Genomic DNA, 16,177 nt, shown 5'->3' with positions numbered 1-16,177 from the left:
GTTTACAGTACACCAGGAATAGCGTACTATTAATAAATAGTGAATGCATGAATATCTACTTACTTCTCAGAAGTTTTGTTTTTTCTTTTAAATTCTGATAGAATTAGAGCTGAAGAAAGTGATCCCTTGTGAGAGAAAGAAGTTTCAATTACTCTTTATAAAGGCTTCACAAAAAGTAGAGTAAAATCTAACAGCTGAGATTTTTTTTTTCATGCTATTTAAAGTAGTCAACAGGCATTCAGTTGAAAGGAAGCTCTTTGTTGTAATTTTTTTTAATAATGCTAATCCTTCAAGCAGTTGCATACAAAGCTTAAGCTGATATATCAGTCATCTATTCTAAGCTCATGGAATAGCTGTTCTATAAAAAGTTTGCAGGAATTGAATAAACAGTTGATGCTTTGCAATGTGCTAATTTTGAATTATTTTGAATCCAGACATACTTAGTACTTTGATTAAAAGTAAGTGATTACATATTTGATTTTTTTAACTCTTGGATGATCTTCAGTAGTATAACACCATATGGAGAAGTGTGACAGAAGTAAGACTAACTGTATGTTATTGTGAAATACCTAAGGTTTGTTTTTGAACAATGATACTTTAAGTTTTTTTTTCTTGATCTTGAGATATTTTTTCTATTTTTCACAATTCCATTTTTAATATAAAGACTGTTTCTCATTTTCAAACAGATAATTGGAAACTGTGTCTCAATCTTGGTGCTGAGCTCTGCTTTGCCAGTAATGTCAAGGACACTGGGTAAGTGAAATGTACAGCATTATAATATAGAATATTATAATAAAGGACACTTAATTGAGTTTTTTAAAAAGGAACAATCTGTAGCTGTCATGTTGTCACCTGTGTTTGTGGCCATACACATGGGCTGCGTATGAAACTGCAGAACGTGCATTTTAAAAAAAAGGATTTTCTAGAGAACTGTTTTCTAACAAGCCAGGTCAGATTTTAAACTTGAAAAAGGCAATTGTGCGATGAATAGACATAGAGACTGTGCATTCAGGGCAGTATAAAATAGTTTCATGTTCGCTGTCAAATTACAGAAATTTCTATCAGCAATGTGAAGACCAGGCTATTTTCATTTTCTGTAAATTCTGCTCCCATCCTGTGTTCCTTCAGTCTTCAAATAGAAAAATCAGGAATCCAACATAGTAAAATCGAAATAATTCTGATTTTGTTAAGAACTCGCAGTAGCATTTGAAGTGAAAAACTGTCTTAGCCAGTTGGATAGACACGATGTTTTGTATCTTGACAAAATTGTTTAATTGGTTAATATTCAACTTGAATTCTTGAAGTTAGATTGAAAGGGTTTTACAAAGTACATAAATGTACATATTTAAGTAGTGCAAGATGCTTGCAGCTAATGTGAATTTGTAAAATTAAAAAAAAAAAATAACAAAAAGCTTTACCTCAGGCTGTGTGCCATAAGTAGAAGTTTAGGAGTTCAAGCGTAGGCCCACAGACTACTGTTGTATACCCAATACTTCTGTAGCTGATTCTTTTCAACCAGAATGCTGTGAAATTGAGAGTAGCTAGTATTTTCCAGTAAGCCATGCTGCATCTTTTTGTGCTGTGTATCCACAGATTACTCTTATTAACTAAATCATTTTTATAACAAAAAGAAACTTGACATAATGAACAAGTGAATGACTGTAATGTAATGCATTTTGGAAAGCTGAATCCTAAAGCACATGTTCTAGAGCTCACATTTTAAAAATCTGTAGCAAAACTTCTTAAAAATGCAGTTCTAGAGTATAGCCAGTTTAAGATCTTGATAATAAAAAAAAATGCTAGCATTGAACAAGATATAATATCAAAAACTTAGTGGCTTAAAGTCGAATTACAACATTAATGCAGCAAGATAGTGGACAATACTAATCATTTGTTTAAAAAAAAATCATTGTTAATGGTCTGTGAGATTAACAGTTGATAATAAATGGTTTCTGTGGAAGAATGTATACATGCTGGGTGCATTGTTGTCTCATAGGAAACAGATTAATGGTAAAACTCTCTTTAAAAAAAAAGCCAACAAATGAAATTCCTGGATAGTTTGCCATAGAGATAAATAAAAGAAGAAAAAAGATGGAACAATTAACACACAGCTAACAAATGCACAGACACAGCTGTCCAAACAGGATTAATAGAGTGTATTAGAGTACAGTGAGTCATGTGGTGCTTTGCAGAAATATCAACATGTGTTGCTCTACATGCTACCGCCCTGTGGGACTCAATAGATGAAAAGAAAGAAATATGTTAAGCAGACTCATAGTCTTTTCACATCATTAAAAAAACAAGTTTCTAGGCTATGTAGAAAAGGCTAGGGTTTATCATTATAGGAAAAGTAAAATAGCAGAACTTATCTAGTACAAGTACTGACCTTTTTCAAGCTTTAAAGATGTAAAAATAATCTGATATTTCTATGTTATCCACCACCTACACGGCAGTGCTAGATGTCTGTAACCTTTCACTCTTTTAGAACTCCAGGATAAGTTCAGTCATTTTATCCGTAACTCTTCAGCCTTTTAGTAGTCCTGCTTGAAAACTGTTTCCCACCAGCACTATGTTGCTAAATACTAGGAAACAAATTAGGAACAGGGCACTTAATAGCCAGAGACATAGAAGCAAGGAACTGCAAACAAAATTGAGTTTTCTGATACTTGCAAGTTTTCCCAGAATTCTTTTGATTATCATGATTGAATAAAAAGTGATATGAAACTCATGTAAGTATAGTTTAAAAATATAGTGTTTCTTTTTTTAACATGAACAGTTCTTTTTTAACCTGATTTTTTAAACCTAAACAGTTCTTTAGTGTATTACTTGGTAAATTATGATGAACGTTCTTGGACGTGTGTCCACTAGAGATGTAGTTTTCTGTTCTGAGTTTTCCATGTTGCAGTCTTGGGAACTGTGTTCTCTATAGGCTGTGTAGGCTTACTCTGTAGGAAAGTCACAAAAGTTTAACCCTTTCCTCCCACAAATGTACAAAAAGGTACTGCCAGATTTTTTTTCTGATGAGCACTGATGTTTGTTTATAGGAGGAAAATGAATGTAACTTATGTTACAGAAGTGTCAGGCTTAATTTTCATTTGTCCTTACAACTCCTGCAACAATGCTTGCTATTCTTCCAAACCCCTTTGTGTCAAGGGGTATTTTTTTGTTTGCAAATAAACTTATTACCCAGTGTTCTACCTGTTTTGTTTCTTTTTAAGGATACAAAGCCTGTACATTGAAACTTGAATTTCTCCGTTGTCCTGTAGCTCTGCAGCCTGAGTAAAACACTTTTTCTTTGGAAATGTTCCGAAGGACATTGCTTTGCTTCAAGTGTGAAAGCAACTCATGTTTATTATTTTTTCATCTGTTTACCAGTTACTCAGTCAGCCAGTTTCTTCTTGTACTAAGACCTTTGTGCTTTTTTGATATTTCTACCTGCCTGATTAACTTCAGTCTTTTTTTTCTTTATCCTTCTAAACATTTTACTTTCTTCATGGTGGCATGTTTTTCTTCAGATACAAAATTTGATTCCTGTATATATTTGTATGTATGATATTTTTTTTAATGAGTGTGCTGAGTACAAGAAGCATGTACAGCTTTTAACATTGTGATGGCTGGCTGATGAGTATTAAGGACTGAGCCAGGATCATGGTGCAATAAGATTCGTAAGTGCCAGGTTTACCTTTGAAAAGAAGATAGCTGACCTTTAATTCTGTCTCTTCACTTATTATCACTGGTGATAGTTTTCAAAAAAAACCCTTTACAATAAGATGATAGAAAATTTGCTTCCAGCAACTAGGACTAGTTTCAGACTGCAAAGCTTTCTGCTGCCGTAAATGTGAAGAATCACCAATTCTAGACAACTGTGTTTGGGTTATCATCTCAGTATTCTGCCTTTTAGTCAATGCAGTCTTTGATGTAGACCTGGCAAAGGAACAACCTGTGGCTCTTCTGCCTTCTGGGATGTACCCTATAGCTTATAGACACTTCCACATTAATGACAAATCTTGCTCACTTAGCTTTAGTGATTGACTAGCCTTTGATCAGCACAAAGCCCGAGTGTCATTGTTTAGAGGTCCACTGTGAAGACCACCTGTCAGCACTATCTTTCAGCCAAACTCTTTTCCTTCTGTGCAAATACTCTGTGGCTGTAGAGGTGGAGAGCTCTAGGAGAAAAGCTGCCCTTGGAAAGAGGTCTTTACAATTCCATTTTAAAAACAGTGGTCCTGAAAAACATATACAAAGGCTTACTGTTAGATGTTAAGGATCTCATGGAAACCATTTTACTACCTGTATTGCTTAATAAGAAAGCCCACAATGTGTTAGCATTATCGGGAATAGATGTGGGTTTCAGAGAAAATGAAATCTCAAGCAGTTTTCATACTAATACTGATTTTCCTAGTTGTATTCATTGAAATAACAAAGGCAGAATTCTTACCCAGAGTCAAAAGTTACTTTAACTTATGTTATTCAAATGTTTTATTATGAAATCCAAGAAACATTTTGAAAAGCATCTTCCCATTTTATAGTAGTCAGTAAGTGGACAAATGACTTTGATAGTATTTTCTTGTGTATTTAACCATGTCTTATTATATGCTGTCTTAAAGAATTTTGCTTTATGTACGTAAAGAGTAATAGAGTGAAACTTGTGTGTTTCTTCTATAAACGTAATCAACATTTTAATGCAAATCTCAAATTCAATTTTATCAGGAATTACTCGATTTGACCTGCTTGGAGACTTCGGAAGGTTTAACTGGCTGGGAAACTTTTATATTGTATTGTCTTACAACTTGCTCTTTGCTATCATGACAACGTTATGTCTGGTCAGAAAGTTTACTTCCGCTGTGCGAGAAGAGCTCATGAAGGCAATAGGTAATTGTAGCACTGAAAACTTAGTTTGTGCTTGAACTTTTCCTTTCTCCAGCATTGATACCTTGTTGTGCTGCTGTGAAAGTTCTTATAACCCATAGAAAACTTTTTTCTTGTGCATGCAAGTTTTTGTAAATGAAGGTATGAAAGAATAGTCGTGTGTTATTTCTGAAGAGTTGAGAGCTAGGTGTAATGATGTGTATGTGTATTTGTTGATTGCAGTTAGTTTTTTTTTTCCATTTCGTGAAAGTATAAAACCATTTATTGGTACTCTGAGCATGCAAACGAAGCCTGAATACTTATCAAAGTGTGAGTGGTGGTTGTCAGTGACCTCTTTAGGGGAACTTAGCATTTGTTGGCAGTTGAAAGATAGCAGTAACAGGTTTTTAATCTTTTTTTCCTTTGTTTTTTATACAGATTGAGTCACCTAAGCCTTAAATTCTCCTTGTGTATATTACAATGGGCTGTTTTCATAGTCTGCATTCCAAAAAGCTTGCATATGGTTTTTTGTTTGTTTGTTTAAAGCAACTTATTAGTTCCCCAAAAGTAGTTTAGTGGAAATCTCAGCTGCTTTCTTGCGATGTTTTAAAGTGCTACGTGTTCAGAAAATCCCTGTAGAGAATGTATGGAATTTTAATAACTAGCTGAGTAAAACCTATAGCTGATATAATCAGACTTTTAATCAAATGGTGCATTCATGTTTAAGAATTTGTGAGTATGGCAGTACAAAAAAAACTTAAAACATATTTGATATGAAGAGGTTGTTACTACATCTCATCTCTACTAATGACGATGAAGCTCCTGCCCTTTGTACAATAGAACAGTATTTGCTTAAGTCGAAAGGACCAACAGTGAAACTTGGGTGTTTGTTTATAACCGCAGGTTCAGTTTGTAGTGTTGAAAATGTACACATGTTAGTTTTCACTGATTACTGCTTTCCAGAGTTGTGAACTTGGTAAACAAAATCTGAGCACTTCCTAGAGTGCGCCTCCTAGAGTGCAGCTCTGCTGGTGGCAATAAGTTAAATTGAGGCCTATTAAACAGTGCAATACAACGAGGAGACTCTTGGGCTGTTAGAGACCATTCTGTCATTTGTGATATTGAGTTCTCAAGCTCGGAGGGAACAGATTAGTAGGCTGGGGTGTGTAAATCTGTCCATTGATTTTTATGCTAAAAGTAATTTCATAGAAGCTCTGTAGTTGATTGAGACAGATGTGTAATGTGGGTTGATGTATTTATCATTATTCCCCAGCATTTAGTTAAGGTCATGTTATGAGAAGAGGCCTTGATTCATTTCTTGATTTATCCCTGTCAAGTGACTTTTATAATCTTTAATAAAATTTCACAATATTTTTGTGTAATTATTTTAACTGTAAAGGGATTACTCCGTATAATGTAATGGACGTTACAGAGCTCCAACTTTAGTCATCGTGGGCTTATAGCAACAGGTCAGGTGAAACTTCAAAGTTTGTCTTAAAGCAAACAATGTAAAGTAATTATCTTGCTAATTCGTGGCATTTTATTAAACTTGTAGTGTTTAATCAAAAATTATATAAATTGAAAGCACATTAACAATATTAGTTTGTGTGTGTCTTTCTGAATAGCTTTATGCATGAAACATGGAAGAATCTTATTTTTTTTTTCCTTACTGTGTAATGTTTTGCAGGATTAGATAAGCTTCATCTGTCAAACAATCCAAGAGACTCTGAGACAAAGCCGTCTGCAAATGGGCATCAGAAAACACTGTGATTAACAATCACCTGCAATCAACAGAGCTGAAAACATCAACCTCGTGGCATTCCTGTCATCTCATCAGCTTTTTTATATTGATTTTATTTGTTCATGATCTGGGTCCAGCCTTGTCTCATTTTTTGATGCTGGTGTGCTTCTGTGGAAGTTAGCTGTATCAGACTCTTCTCTTTCCAGTTAACTTTTGGTCTGCTCGTTTATTTCCCAGTATGTTAATGCAGGAGGTGCCTTGAAGACTGGAAGCTGAAGAGAATAATGCATTCCTTTTTGTTGACGGTCTCATATCTTTAGATGCAAACCTGCTACCATTTGAATTCACAGTACCTCCTGTGTAATGCAGACACAGCTACAAAGAATAACTTTGGGACTTGGTTTAAAAAACAACAACAACAAACACTTGAAACCCAATAGGACCCTTACTGGAAATGTAAGCTACCTGGAACATGCATCCTCAGCAGTAGATAATCAGTTCCACTAAGAATGTGTTAAAAACAAAACTGGTAGCGACCACAGTTCCTTTCGTGCTGGAGTTGGGAGGCAGTTCATAGTCTAATATCATGAAGCTTTCTTGGAAGGCCAGCGTTTTCAGTTTCTGTTCTTAGATACAAAAGCCAGGTTGCTTTACTGGTAGTCAGGCAATATCTTATCAAATAGAGTGAACCACAATATGAAGATTAACTTCAGTGTTAAATCTGAGCCTAGTATGCTTTGTAAAAAGCTGCGTAGACCCCTTGTCACAGCTCTTACAGTTCTGTAAGCTATTGTGCCGTGGAGGTCACTTACCCTACCAAGAACAGCCCTGTAAAATTCTGTATGAACTACTGTGTATAAGCAGTACTTGTAATCAGTGCAAGTGGCACAGGCCTAGGAGGCTGAGGTTGCAGGTTTTTTTTTTTTACAGTGTTCTTTTAATTTGAAGTAAATTATTTCTCAGAATTTATATTATAGCTACCTGGATTTCTGTTCAGTGGTAAAACACAGCATCTTTCACTAGTCTGTTTTTTAATGTACACGTGAACGTGTATATAGGCCTACAAGTGTAGATATAAATTAAATTCTAAGCTTATAGAGATGATGTAGGTGGCTTGGTAAGTAAAATGTGTGTGTTCAGTTTGGTAGTGTGAATTTCCACGGTGTTACAATTTAGCTGCTCAAAGGCCTTAAATTCAGAATGGCATTGACGGGTTGTAACGTCCTTTTTCTTAGCATCACTGCAGCCTTAGGAATCCTATAAGCAGTCTGTAATAAACACAAAAAAAGGCCAAAACAACACCCACCAACAAAAGTATTGAAAATCTGTTTGCACGTTCGTCCTGTTCTGCCACAAGTAATCTTCAAACAGATTGGAATAAGGACAACTTCAGTGTGCGCCCCATACGTAGCGAGTCAGAGAATGTTCTTGGTTATTTCCTGTTTCTGTAAAACTGAAGTATGTCTGGAGTTTGAGGTCTTACGTGTGATCAGGCTGTGACAACTAACTCTCCAGCATGGTTCCAGTATGGGATAAACCTTGTGTCAGAAACTTTTGGGCTGTTCTCATGAGATGACTGCTCTGGGCTGTAGACCTTACTACTGTGTGTGTGTGAATGTGAGTTTTTTTCGTTTTGTTTACTTGTATTTGTTTTTCTCCAAGTGCTTCAAAAATCAAGCTCCAGTGCACATGAGGATTTCTCAGTTTTTTTTGCAGGCTGCCTTTTCTGACTTGAACTGGGGCACAATGTAAATACTGCTGTAGTAAATATGAGAGTTACTTTTTGTGTGATTAGTATGAATTCAAGGCTTATTAAACTGACTATTGATGTGTTGTACTGAGTCTTGGAAGACTTAAAGTAAAATTGGTTGATTTTTACGAAGATTTCCAAGCATTTTTTTCTGTTTGACTTTAATGCTGACATTTTAGTGAGAAATCTTTACCTGCGTCCAAGTTTCCCAGCCAAGAACAGGGAGCTAGAATTAAAAGTTGTTTGAGAACGTGTTTACATTTAAAACATCGGGAGATTTGTTATTAGGGGTGTAATTCAGGTATTCTCAGAGTTTTTAGCCTTATATATTAGCATTATAGTTGAAAATAACTTAAATGTATCCACTTTTCCGCGCAAGTGATAGTATGACCAAAATTGTCCTAGTGTCTTAATGGGGCCAGTGAATTGTGGTATATGAGGCTAGTTAGCTTTATTAAAATATTATTATTATTATCATCAGTTTAAGACAGTTATATAAATACGCTCTGAAGAAATTTAAGGAATAAACTCAGGGAGTGTGAACCAGTATAAGTCTTGATCTTCACACTTTCCTTACTAGTTAGCCTGACATGGTGTTTTGGGGAGAGATCACTGAAATCAGTGGTCCAGGAACATAGAAAGAGATGAAATTATAAAGTGTGTGTGATTTCTGAAAGCAAGCTGGGCAGTTACCTAAATGGAGCTGAGACAGTTCCTGTTGATAAGCCTGCAAGTTTCAGGCAAAACTTTAAAACTCTTTCAAAATATATCTGACAGCCTTGCCTGCTCCCACCCGTTCTGGATCCTGTAGTCAGAGATGTGTGGGTCAAGAGTGTGTAAGTGACGATTTTACACCAAAGCATGGCATGTGGTTGAGATGCTGTGTGGTTTTACACGGTGGGTAAGAAATGCAGAACTAGCCTGTGTAATTACTGGCAGTGTTTTGTTTTAAAATCAGCCGTTTATATTGTGGTACTGTCCACATCGTGTGTTTGGCCTTGGAAATGACATGCTTATGCAAAACCTCTTACAGACACAATGCTACTTTCAGATGTACTATGTGTAAGATACAGGTCACTGTATACGTTTCACAGAAGCATATGGTCACTTAAATACAAGCAACTGGTAATTCATTAATGAATAGTGACGATGCATTCCTAGTATTTTGACTCATGTAGAGTCAGGTGGTCTATACCTTCAAGGTATATACAGCTGATCTTAGTAACATTAACACCTGCCTCACTTCTTATGAGGCAAAAAGCACATAAATGCTTCCATCTTCAACTAGATACCACACAAGACCAAAAAAAAAAAAAAAAAAAAGATGTAAACTAGGTGTTTTAGGTTAGCCTTTTCTCAGCTGTATTCTGTGATGGTAGCACAATATTGAGTGCAGTGACAGAACTGTAATATTGTGGGGTTTCTGAGTGTAAAGCACACGATCCATCCGTAACACCTTAGGCTAATAAATATCAGCACTGGTTACTGTACGAGTAACAGTTTTTGCGTTCATAGGAAGCTCTGTTTACTGTCCAAAATGTGATGTTTCTTTTTGGCCCTGCTCCTCCAGTATCTCTTACCCTGTTGACTGTTTTACATTGTCATAGAAATTAAAGGATTTGTCAAGCTGCTTTCCTTGTCTGGTTCCAAGTACCGCCTTGAGCGCCACGCGGAGACCCCGCTCTGCACTGCAGCTGTGTCCGTGCTGGCAGGACCTTGTGCAGCCCTGTGCTTAATGGGATCAACACACACAAACGGGTGCTGCAGAGGGACGCTTTCTCCTGTAAGTGCCAGCAGGAGTGACAACTGTAAAAGAGGGCTGCAGCCCTTGTCTGTCCTGCTGGTTCTCTCCTGCTCACCCGTGCATCTCTGCAGCAGCTGAGGCTACTTCAGTTGCCCAGAGGTGCCTACTGCTGTGTAAAGACAAGCTGACCCTGCTCATAACAAATTTGCAATCTATGTTAGGTAAGAAAAAGGTAAAAGCAAATTGGCTTCTTCATCCACCTGTCTTTCCGTGAATTTTGTAAGAATGGTCTGGGTTATTTTTCCCTTCTTTCTTTTCTTCCTCTTCAAGGTGTGATGGACTCAGGTAGGGTTCAGTAGCAAAGCATGCTTGGTGGATTCCAGCAACACAAACCAACTGCAGGAGTGTAGCTAAATCCTATTGTTTTACATATACTCAGATTTTTAAAATAATAATTCTTTATCTAGGTAAAGCCACTTAAAGGGACAGAACACTATGGCCAATTTAATAACCTCTTTAAGAAGAAATGAACTTTTGGTTTGATTTTTAAAAAGTGGTGATATGAACTGTGAACCTTTAAATGCTTTAAGTAAGGAACCAAGATCCCCTAGCCCTTACAGTTAGTATTTGTGTTGCTGTCTTACTGCTGACCTGAAACAACATTGCATTAACATTTAGAGGTTATCTAATGTGCAAACAGATGAACTTTTCACTAGTATCTTTCAGGACCTAATATTTTGAATATGGAATTTGCTGTTGGTAAACTAGCAAGCTATTTCAGTAACATTAATAGCATTTGAGCTTTACAAAAATTCTACTTTTGAATCCATCCCATTCAGTTGAGAGCAGTCAAAGCCAGGAGCTGTCCCCATCTGCTTTGGCATGGATCTCAAAACAATCTCTTGTGCAAGTGAAGTCTGCAGATGGCGATAACCTCTGCCACCTTCTCCTCCCTTGCTCAGTACCCTGACTTCAGACACAGTCTCCTGACACTGTCTGAAGAAGCTGCAATGCTCCTTCTTTGCTCTAGGCGTGAGGAAATCAGCCCATGGTTTGACATATGCCACGCAGTCCTAGTCACTGAATTGGGTTACTTATGATGGCAAATTCTTAGTTTCTGGGTGATCACTATGCACATTCTTGAACTACAGCTCTTTGATGTCAGCTCCATTTCATTGGGATGAAGCCATTACTTTCTGATTGTGCTCCTTCTGTCCAGGCAATTTGTTTGCATGGTTCCGTGCTGTCCCAAGAGTGCTGTGTGATTCTGCAGGGAACAACATCTCCTCAGCTCATGTTGAAAGACAAATCTCTTACACGTTTCAATGTAATGATTAAAGCTTGACAATATTGGTCAGAATCATTGGATGGAGATCACGTCTCATGGGAAATAAACACTGAGTGTGACTTCCAGAATCCCTACTCTGCACAACAGTTTTGGGAAGTTGGGTGGAGGAAATAGCATGGAACTGTATCTCACCTATGCAGACAGTCTGCGTTCCCTTCTATCCTTTTTGTAGTTGGTCTTTAGAATTCCACTTCAGTAAAAATAAATAAAATATATATTTAAAATCTATAAGCTGATGTAATTCAAGAGCTGATGAAACTTTTTGCCAAATTTGGCCTTAATTGTTAACATCTTGGCTTGCTTTTATTTTCCATGTTTTCAAGTCATTTGTAGTCTTATTCAGTGGCATTGATATTAATAATAGATACTCTTCTTGGAGTATAAAAAATGTGGAATAACAAAATGGGAAGAAACTAAGCAGATTTGATCTCTGATCTGTAATAGTACTTGCCAGTGGAAAATTTATATGGTAGGTTCTGTTTCTCAACTGAAGCTTCTCAAACTCTTCTTGCAAAGAGAAATAAGCAGAATTTGTATTATTAGTATATGCAAGTTAATTGTCTAAATATGCCAGTATTTCACTGAAGAGCATTCATAAATTCTTCTGAAAATCTGTTTTGCGATTCGCAGTGCAACACTACCCTTGACTTTACAGAATATTGTGAGTTTGTGAATATAGCTCCATGTTTTAAAAGAAAAGCTGATGATGCTTGCTTGTTAATGTGTTCATTTCCCTATTTTTCTAAGTAATGATTTTGTTGTCATTTAATGCTCTTAGGTTTTTATATATGTGACTTTAAATGTTTCAAATAATGCAGAAGCTGATTCCAAACGGGCAAAGTCGGTAGTATTAGAAATACCCTGTAAATGTTGGTAACCCCAGCATATCTAAATCCAAGCCATTTAAAAACTGTATTTGCGTTAAGACCTCATATCAACATTGAAATTAGGAAGTCCCTGTTCTCATAGGGTTCAGGTATCTGATTCTTCATTTGCACCTACATGAATACCTCAAGATACTGTGAAATGGCTTCTAAATGTTTCTCATATATTTACCTCAAGCGTTTGCTCTTGCTTCCCTCCACCCATTAACCAGGATGTGTAGTGAATGCCACTGGAAATGCAGTGATGAAACTTGTTTCATGAGCAGCACCTTATTTTGCATGCCTCATGCTCAGTGCCTGTGTAGACATCAGCTGTTGAAGACTCAGGGCACTTGTTTTGATTTTAATGTATTTCTTTTCCCACATGGTCTGTGCAGAGAAATTCAGTAATTTAGAAATGTTCTGTTACGAAAAATTAGGATTTACTCACTCACTTGCACCTCATGTTTTCTGCCACTGAATTCCATTAAAACAATCCTGTCATTGGAGCGTGGGTCCCCTAAAAACATCACCAAGTGCTCACGTAAGGTCTGACTTTGCAGTGAGGTGGAAATGCTTCAGTCTTGGCACATGTGTGTGTCTTTAGTGTGCCGTGCAGCTTGTGCTGTGCCCTGCTGCCTTGCTTTATTTATCGCAGACCATTCTGGTGGCAGCAGTCTGTAACTTTCACCTTTTGATCAAAGTCAAACCTTGTGTGGCACCAAGGTGAGACTCTTCATGTGTGTTTTTCTGTACCTTGTGTATTTCGTGCATATGAGCATGGTTCAGAGCTTCTCCGTGTAAAATGATTGTTCAGAAAAGCAGTGTGATGGTGAATAGATCTACCTGTGTGGTGAATAGATTGGATGTATTTAAGTGCTTAAGGAGAAAATTAATAGATCCATGACTTCTGTTTTCCCCCTAACTGTAAGTTTTCCCAGCCTGGGCTGAAATGCTTTGTTTCACAAAATTGGTATAACTGTCTCCTCCCTGGCTTTAGGTAACAAAACAAAGATTTTTTTTTTTTTTTTTTTAAGGTAGGTGTTTAAGGTGTTGCTTTAAAACAAGTGGATAGAAAATTAAGATATGTTTGGGTCATGGGTTTGAAATCTTAGCGTGTGTGACATACATGTAGACAAATGTGGCTAGATTTCCCTTACTTCCTTGTGGGGTTAGAAACCAAACCCTGCACTACCTAAATAAAATAAAATAAAATTAACACCACCACCACCAAAAAACATTCCTTACATAGAGGCAACACTTGATGACAAGCCTTTCTAAAATCCCCACTGAGGAGACTGAGAACATCTCAGGATGCTGCTGGCCACACTGTCACACTGTGTCACCTTCATGTGGCCTCAGGTGACAGGGGTACTGTTGTGGACTAGTGCTGCTGGTGTTGCTACTGATGGCACTGTAACAATGACAACAGATATTTTCCATCACACACTTCCGTTTTTTTTTTTTTTTAAGAGTAGTGTTGCTGATTTATTTTATTTTTTTGAAAAATGAAATCTTAAAAACGAATTCCACCATCTTAACTGTGTGTGAAGCTGAGTGATGTTGAGTGGATTTAGTGGTGCCTCCTTGGTCTGGTTTGTGCTTAAGGCTTTGTAGATTCTGTAGTCTTGAGCAGCAGGTTTGCTTTCGCACGGTTGTATATTGGACCATGGCAAAACATGGCTGAAAAACTCACACTCTTGGTTTTAATGCAATCAGAACAATATTCTGTATAAATATCCAAACCCTACCACCAAACTCTTCTTAGCATATTCTAGGTCATCCAGAATCATCCAGAAATGTTTTATAATGTTCTCAGTTGTGTATTTTTTGCTGTGTTAAAAAATCTTTATGAAAATAATTGCTGCCTTGGTCAGGTTGACTTTTTTTTTTATTTTTATTTTTTGTGAAAAGCAGTGTTTTAGTTTTTTTTCCGTTGTTTGTAATGTTACATTGTTTTGTAGGAAGATTTTTTTTTTTACTGTTTTCAATAAAGTTAGTGTGATTCATAGTGGGGTTTTGTTTCTTTTATTATTTGAAGCAATGAAGAAAATGTGCTATTCTAAACTATTCTGTCAGTAGTTGGTGTGAATGGTTGCATTCCCATCTTCCCCTCCCCATTTGATATATTTCTGAGTTTCTCAGTTTTTCTTAAAAGTTACGTGCATGGCATGTGATGGAGATTTGTGTACACTCAGAGTTATTGCAGCCCTGTTCTTAATGCAGATGTGCAATTAATTCTAACACTACTTCAAGGAAGAGGGCTTTGTTTGTAGAAGAATATCCTGATTTTATAATGTACAAGTTATTTTCAATACTTTAACAGTCTGACTGAAGTGCAATTTTTATATATTAAAAACCTTATCACATTTCTTGAACTATTTGAAACTAAAACAGATTCAGACTTTCTGTACTGTTTCACTAGAGACTTCAGTCTTTTTTTTATATTTTTAAGAAAAGTTCGAGCACGATACAACTGGACAGGACCTGCAGACATCCTTTCAATGCACAGGATCAACAAATCCTGTTAGGGACTGTTTTTTTTTTTTTGTAGTTGTTGTTTGTTTTTTTTTTGACTTCTGTGTTGTCTATAGGCAATATATTCCAGCGTTTAATCGTCCAAGGTTTCCTAAATGTCAAATGAGAATGGCCCTTGCTATGCTTTAAGCTTTAAATTGGTTCTCAAATGTCCATTATGACACAATTCTTTTGGCTTGTATCAGCTCTTCTGAGGCTCAAAAGCTGCATTGCCATTTTTATTCTCGCCTGCGTAAGAAGTAAGCCTGAGAGGTGGGCCTGTGTGAACCTCAGGAGGGTCAACAAGGCCAAGTGCAAGGTCCTGCACCTGGGTTGGGGTAGTGAGGGGGTAGAGAGCAGCCCTGAGGAGAAGACCTTAGGGGAGTGGCAGTGGTTGAGAAGCTTGATATGAGCCAGCAATGTGTGCCTGCAGCCCAGAAAGCCAACCGTGTTCTAGGCCGCACCAACAGCAGTGTGGGCAGCAGGGCGAGGGAGAGGATTGTCCCCCTCTGCTCTGCTCCTGTGAGACCCCACCGGGAGCCTGCGCTCAGCTCTGGGGCCCCCAGCAGAAGGACAGGGAGCTGTTGGGGTGAGTCCAGAGGAGGGCCATGAGGATCGTGAGAGGGCAAGAGAACCTCTCCTGTGAAGAGAAGCTCAGAGAGCTGGGGTTGTTCAGCCTGGAAGGTAAAAAGGCTCTGGAGAGCCTGGAAGGTAAAGATGCTCTGGAGAGCCTGGAAGGCTGTGCCTTCCTTTAGGTACTGGAAGACTGCTACAGGAAAGCTGGGGAAGGACTCTGTCAGGAGAATAGTGATAGGACAAGGGGGAATGGCTTTAAACTGAAAGAGGGGAGATTTGGATTAGGTATTAGGAAGAAATTCTTCACTCAGAGGGTGGTGAGGCCTGGCCCAGGCTGCCCAGAGGAGCTGTGGCTGCCCCATCCCTGGCAGTGCCCAAGGCCAGGCTGGATGGGGCTGGGGGCAGCCTGGGCTGCTGGGAGGGAGCCCTGCCCATGGCAGGGGTTGGCACTGGATCGTCTTTAAGGTCCCTTCCAACCCTGAACATTCTTTGATACTATAGACAGGGTTATTGCTATATACATGTAAGAGTATTTGCTCTTGGATTTTTCAATTATATCCCGCTTTTAGACCAACTTTATTTCTTCTGATACTGGTAATTCAAAATCTGCTCACGGAGGTATAATGTAGGAGAGTTTCTGAAGTTTTAAAGTTAAAATGTGACATTTCATGGTTTCCACTACATCTGTGGGACTGTATTCTGCTGCTCAAATTAACTGAATTGGCTTTTTTTATTCTTGGTAAGAAATCCCATATCAACTACTAGTTCTTTTTAAGTAGCATGTTACTTT

General features: G+C 37.6%; 1 protein-coding gene across 2 annotated transcripts in view; it reads left to right on the top strand.

The window, feature by feature from the left end:
- Nucleotides 1-9,970, top strand: part of LMBR1 (limb development membrane protein 1) — a 67,809-nt gene extending 57,839 nt beyond the window's left edge. For both annotated transcript variants that reach the window (XM_068673444.1, XM_068673446.1), the window contains 3 exons: nt 687-753; nt 4,711-4,872; nt 6,536-9,970. In XM_068673444.1, the coding sequence (XP_068529545.1) occupies nt 687-753; nt 4,711-4,872; nt 6,536-6,618 (312 nt within the window). In that variant the 3' untranslated portion in view covers nt 6,619-9,970. The remainder of the gene's footprint in view (nt 1-686; nt 754-4,710; nt 4,873-6,535) is intronic.
- Nucleotides 9,971-16,177: the final 6,207 nt, after the last annotated feature.

The sequence above is a fragment of the Anas acuta genome, chromosome 2, assembly GCF_963932015.1.
Source record: "Anas acuta chromosome 2, bAnaAcu1.1, whole genome shotgun sequence".
Classification (NCBI taxonomy): Eukaryota; Metazoa; Chordata; class Aves; order Anseriformes; family Anatidae; genus Anas; species Anas acuta.
This window is presented reverse-complemented; position numbering and strand designations above follow the sequence as displayed.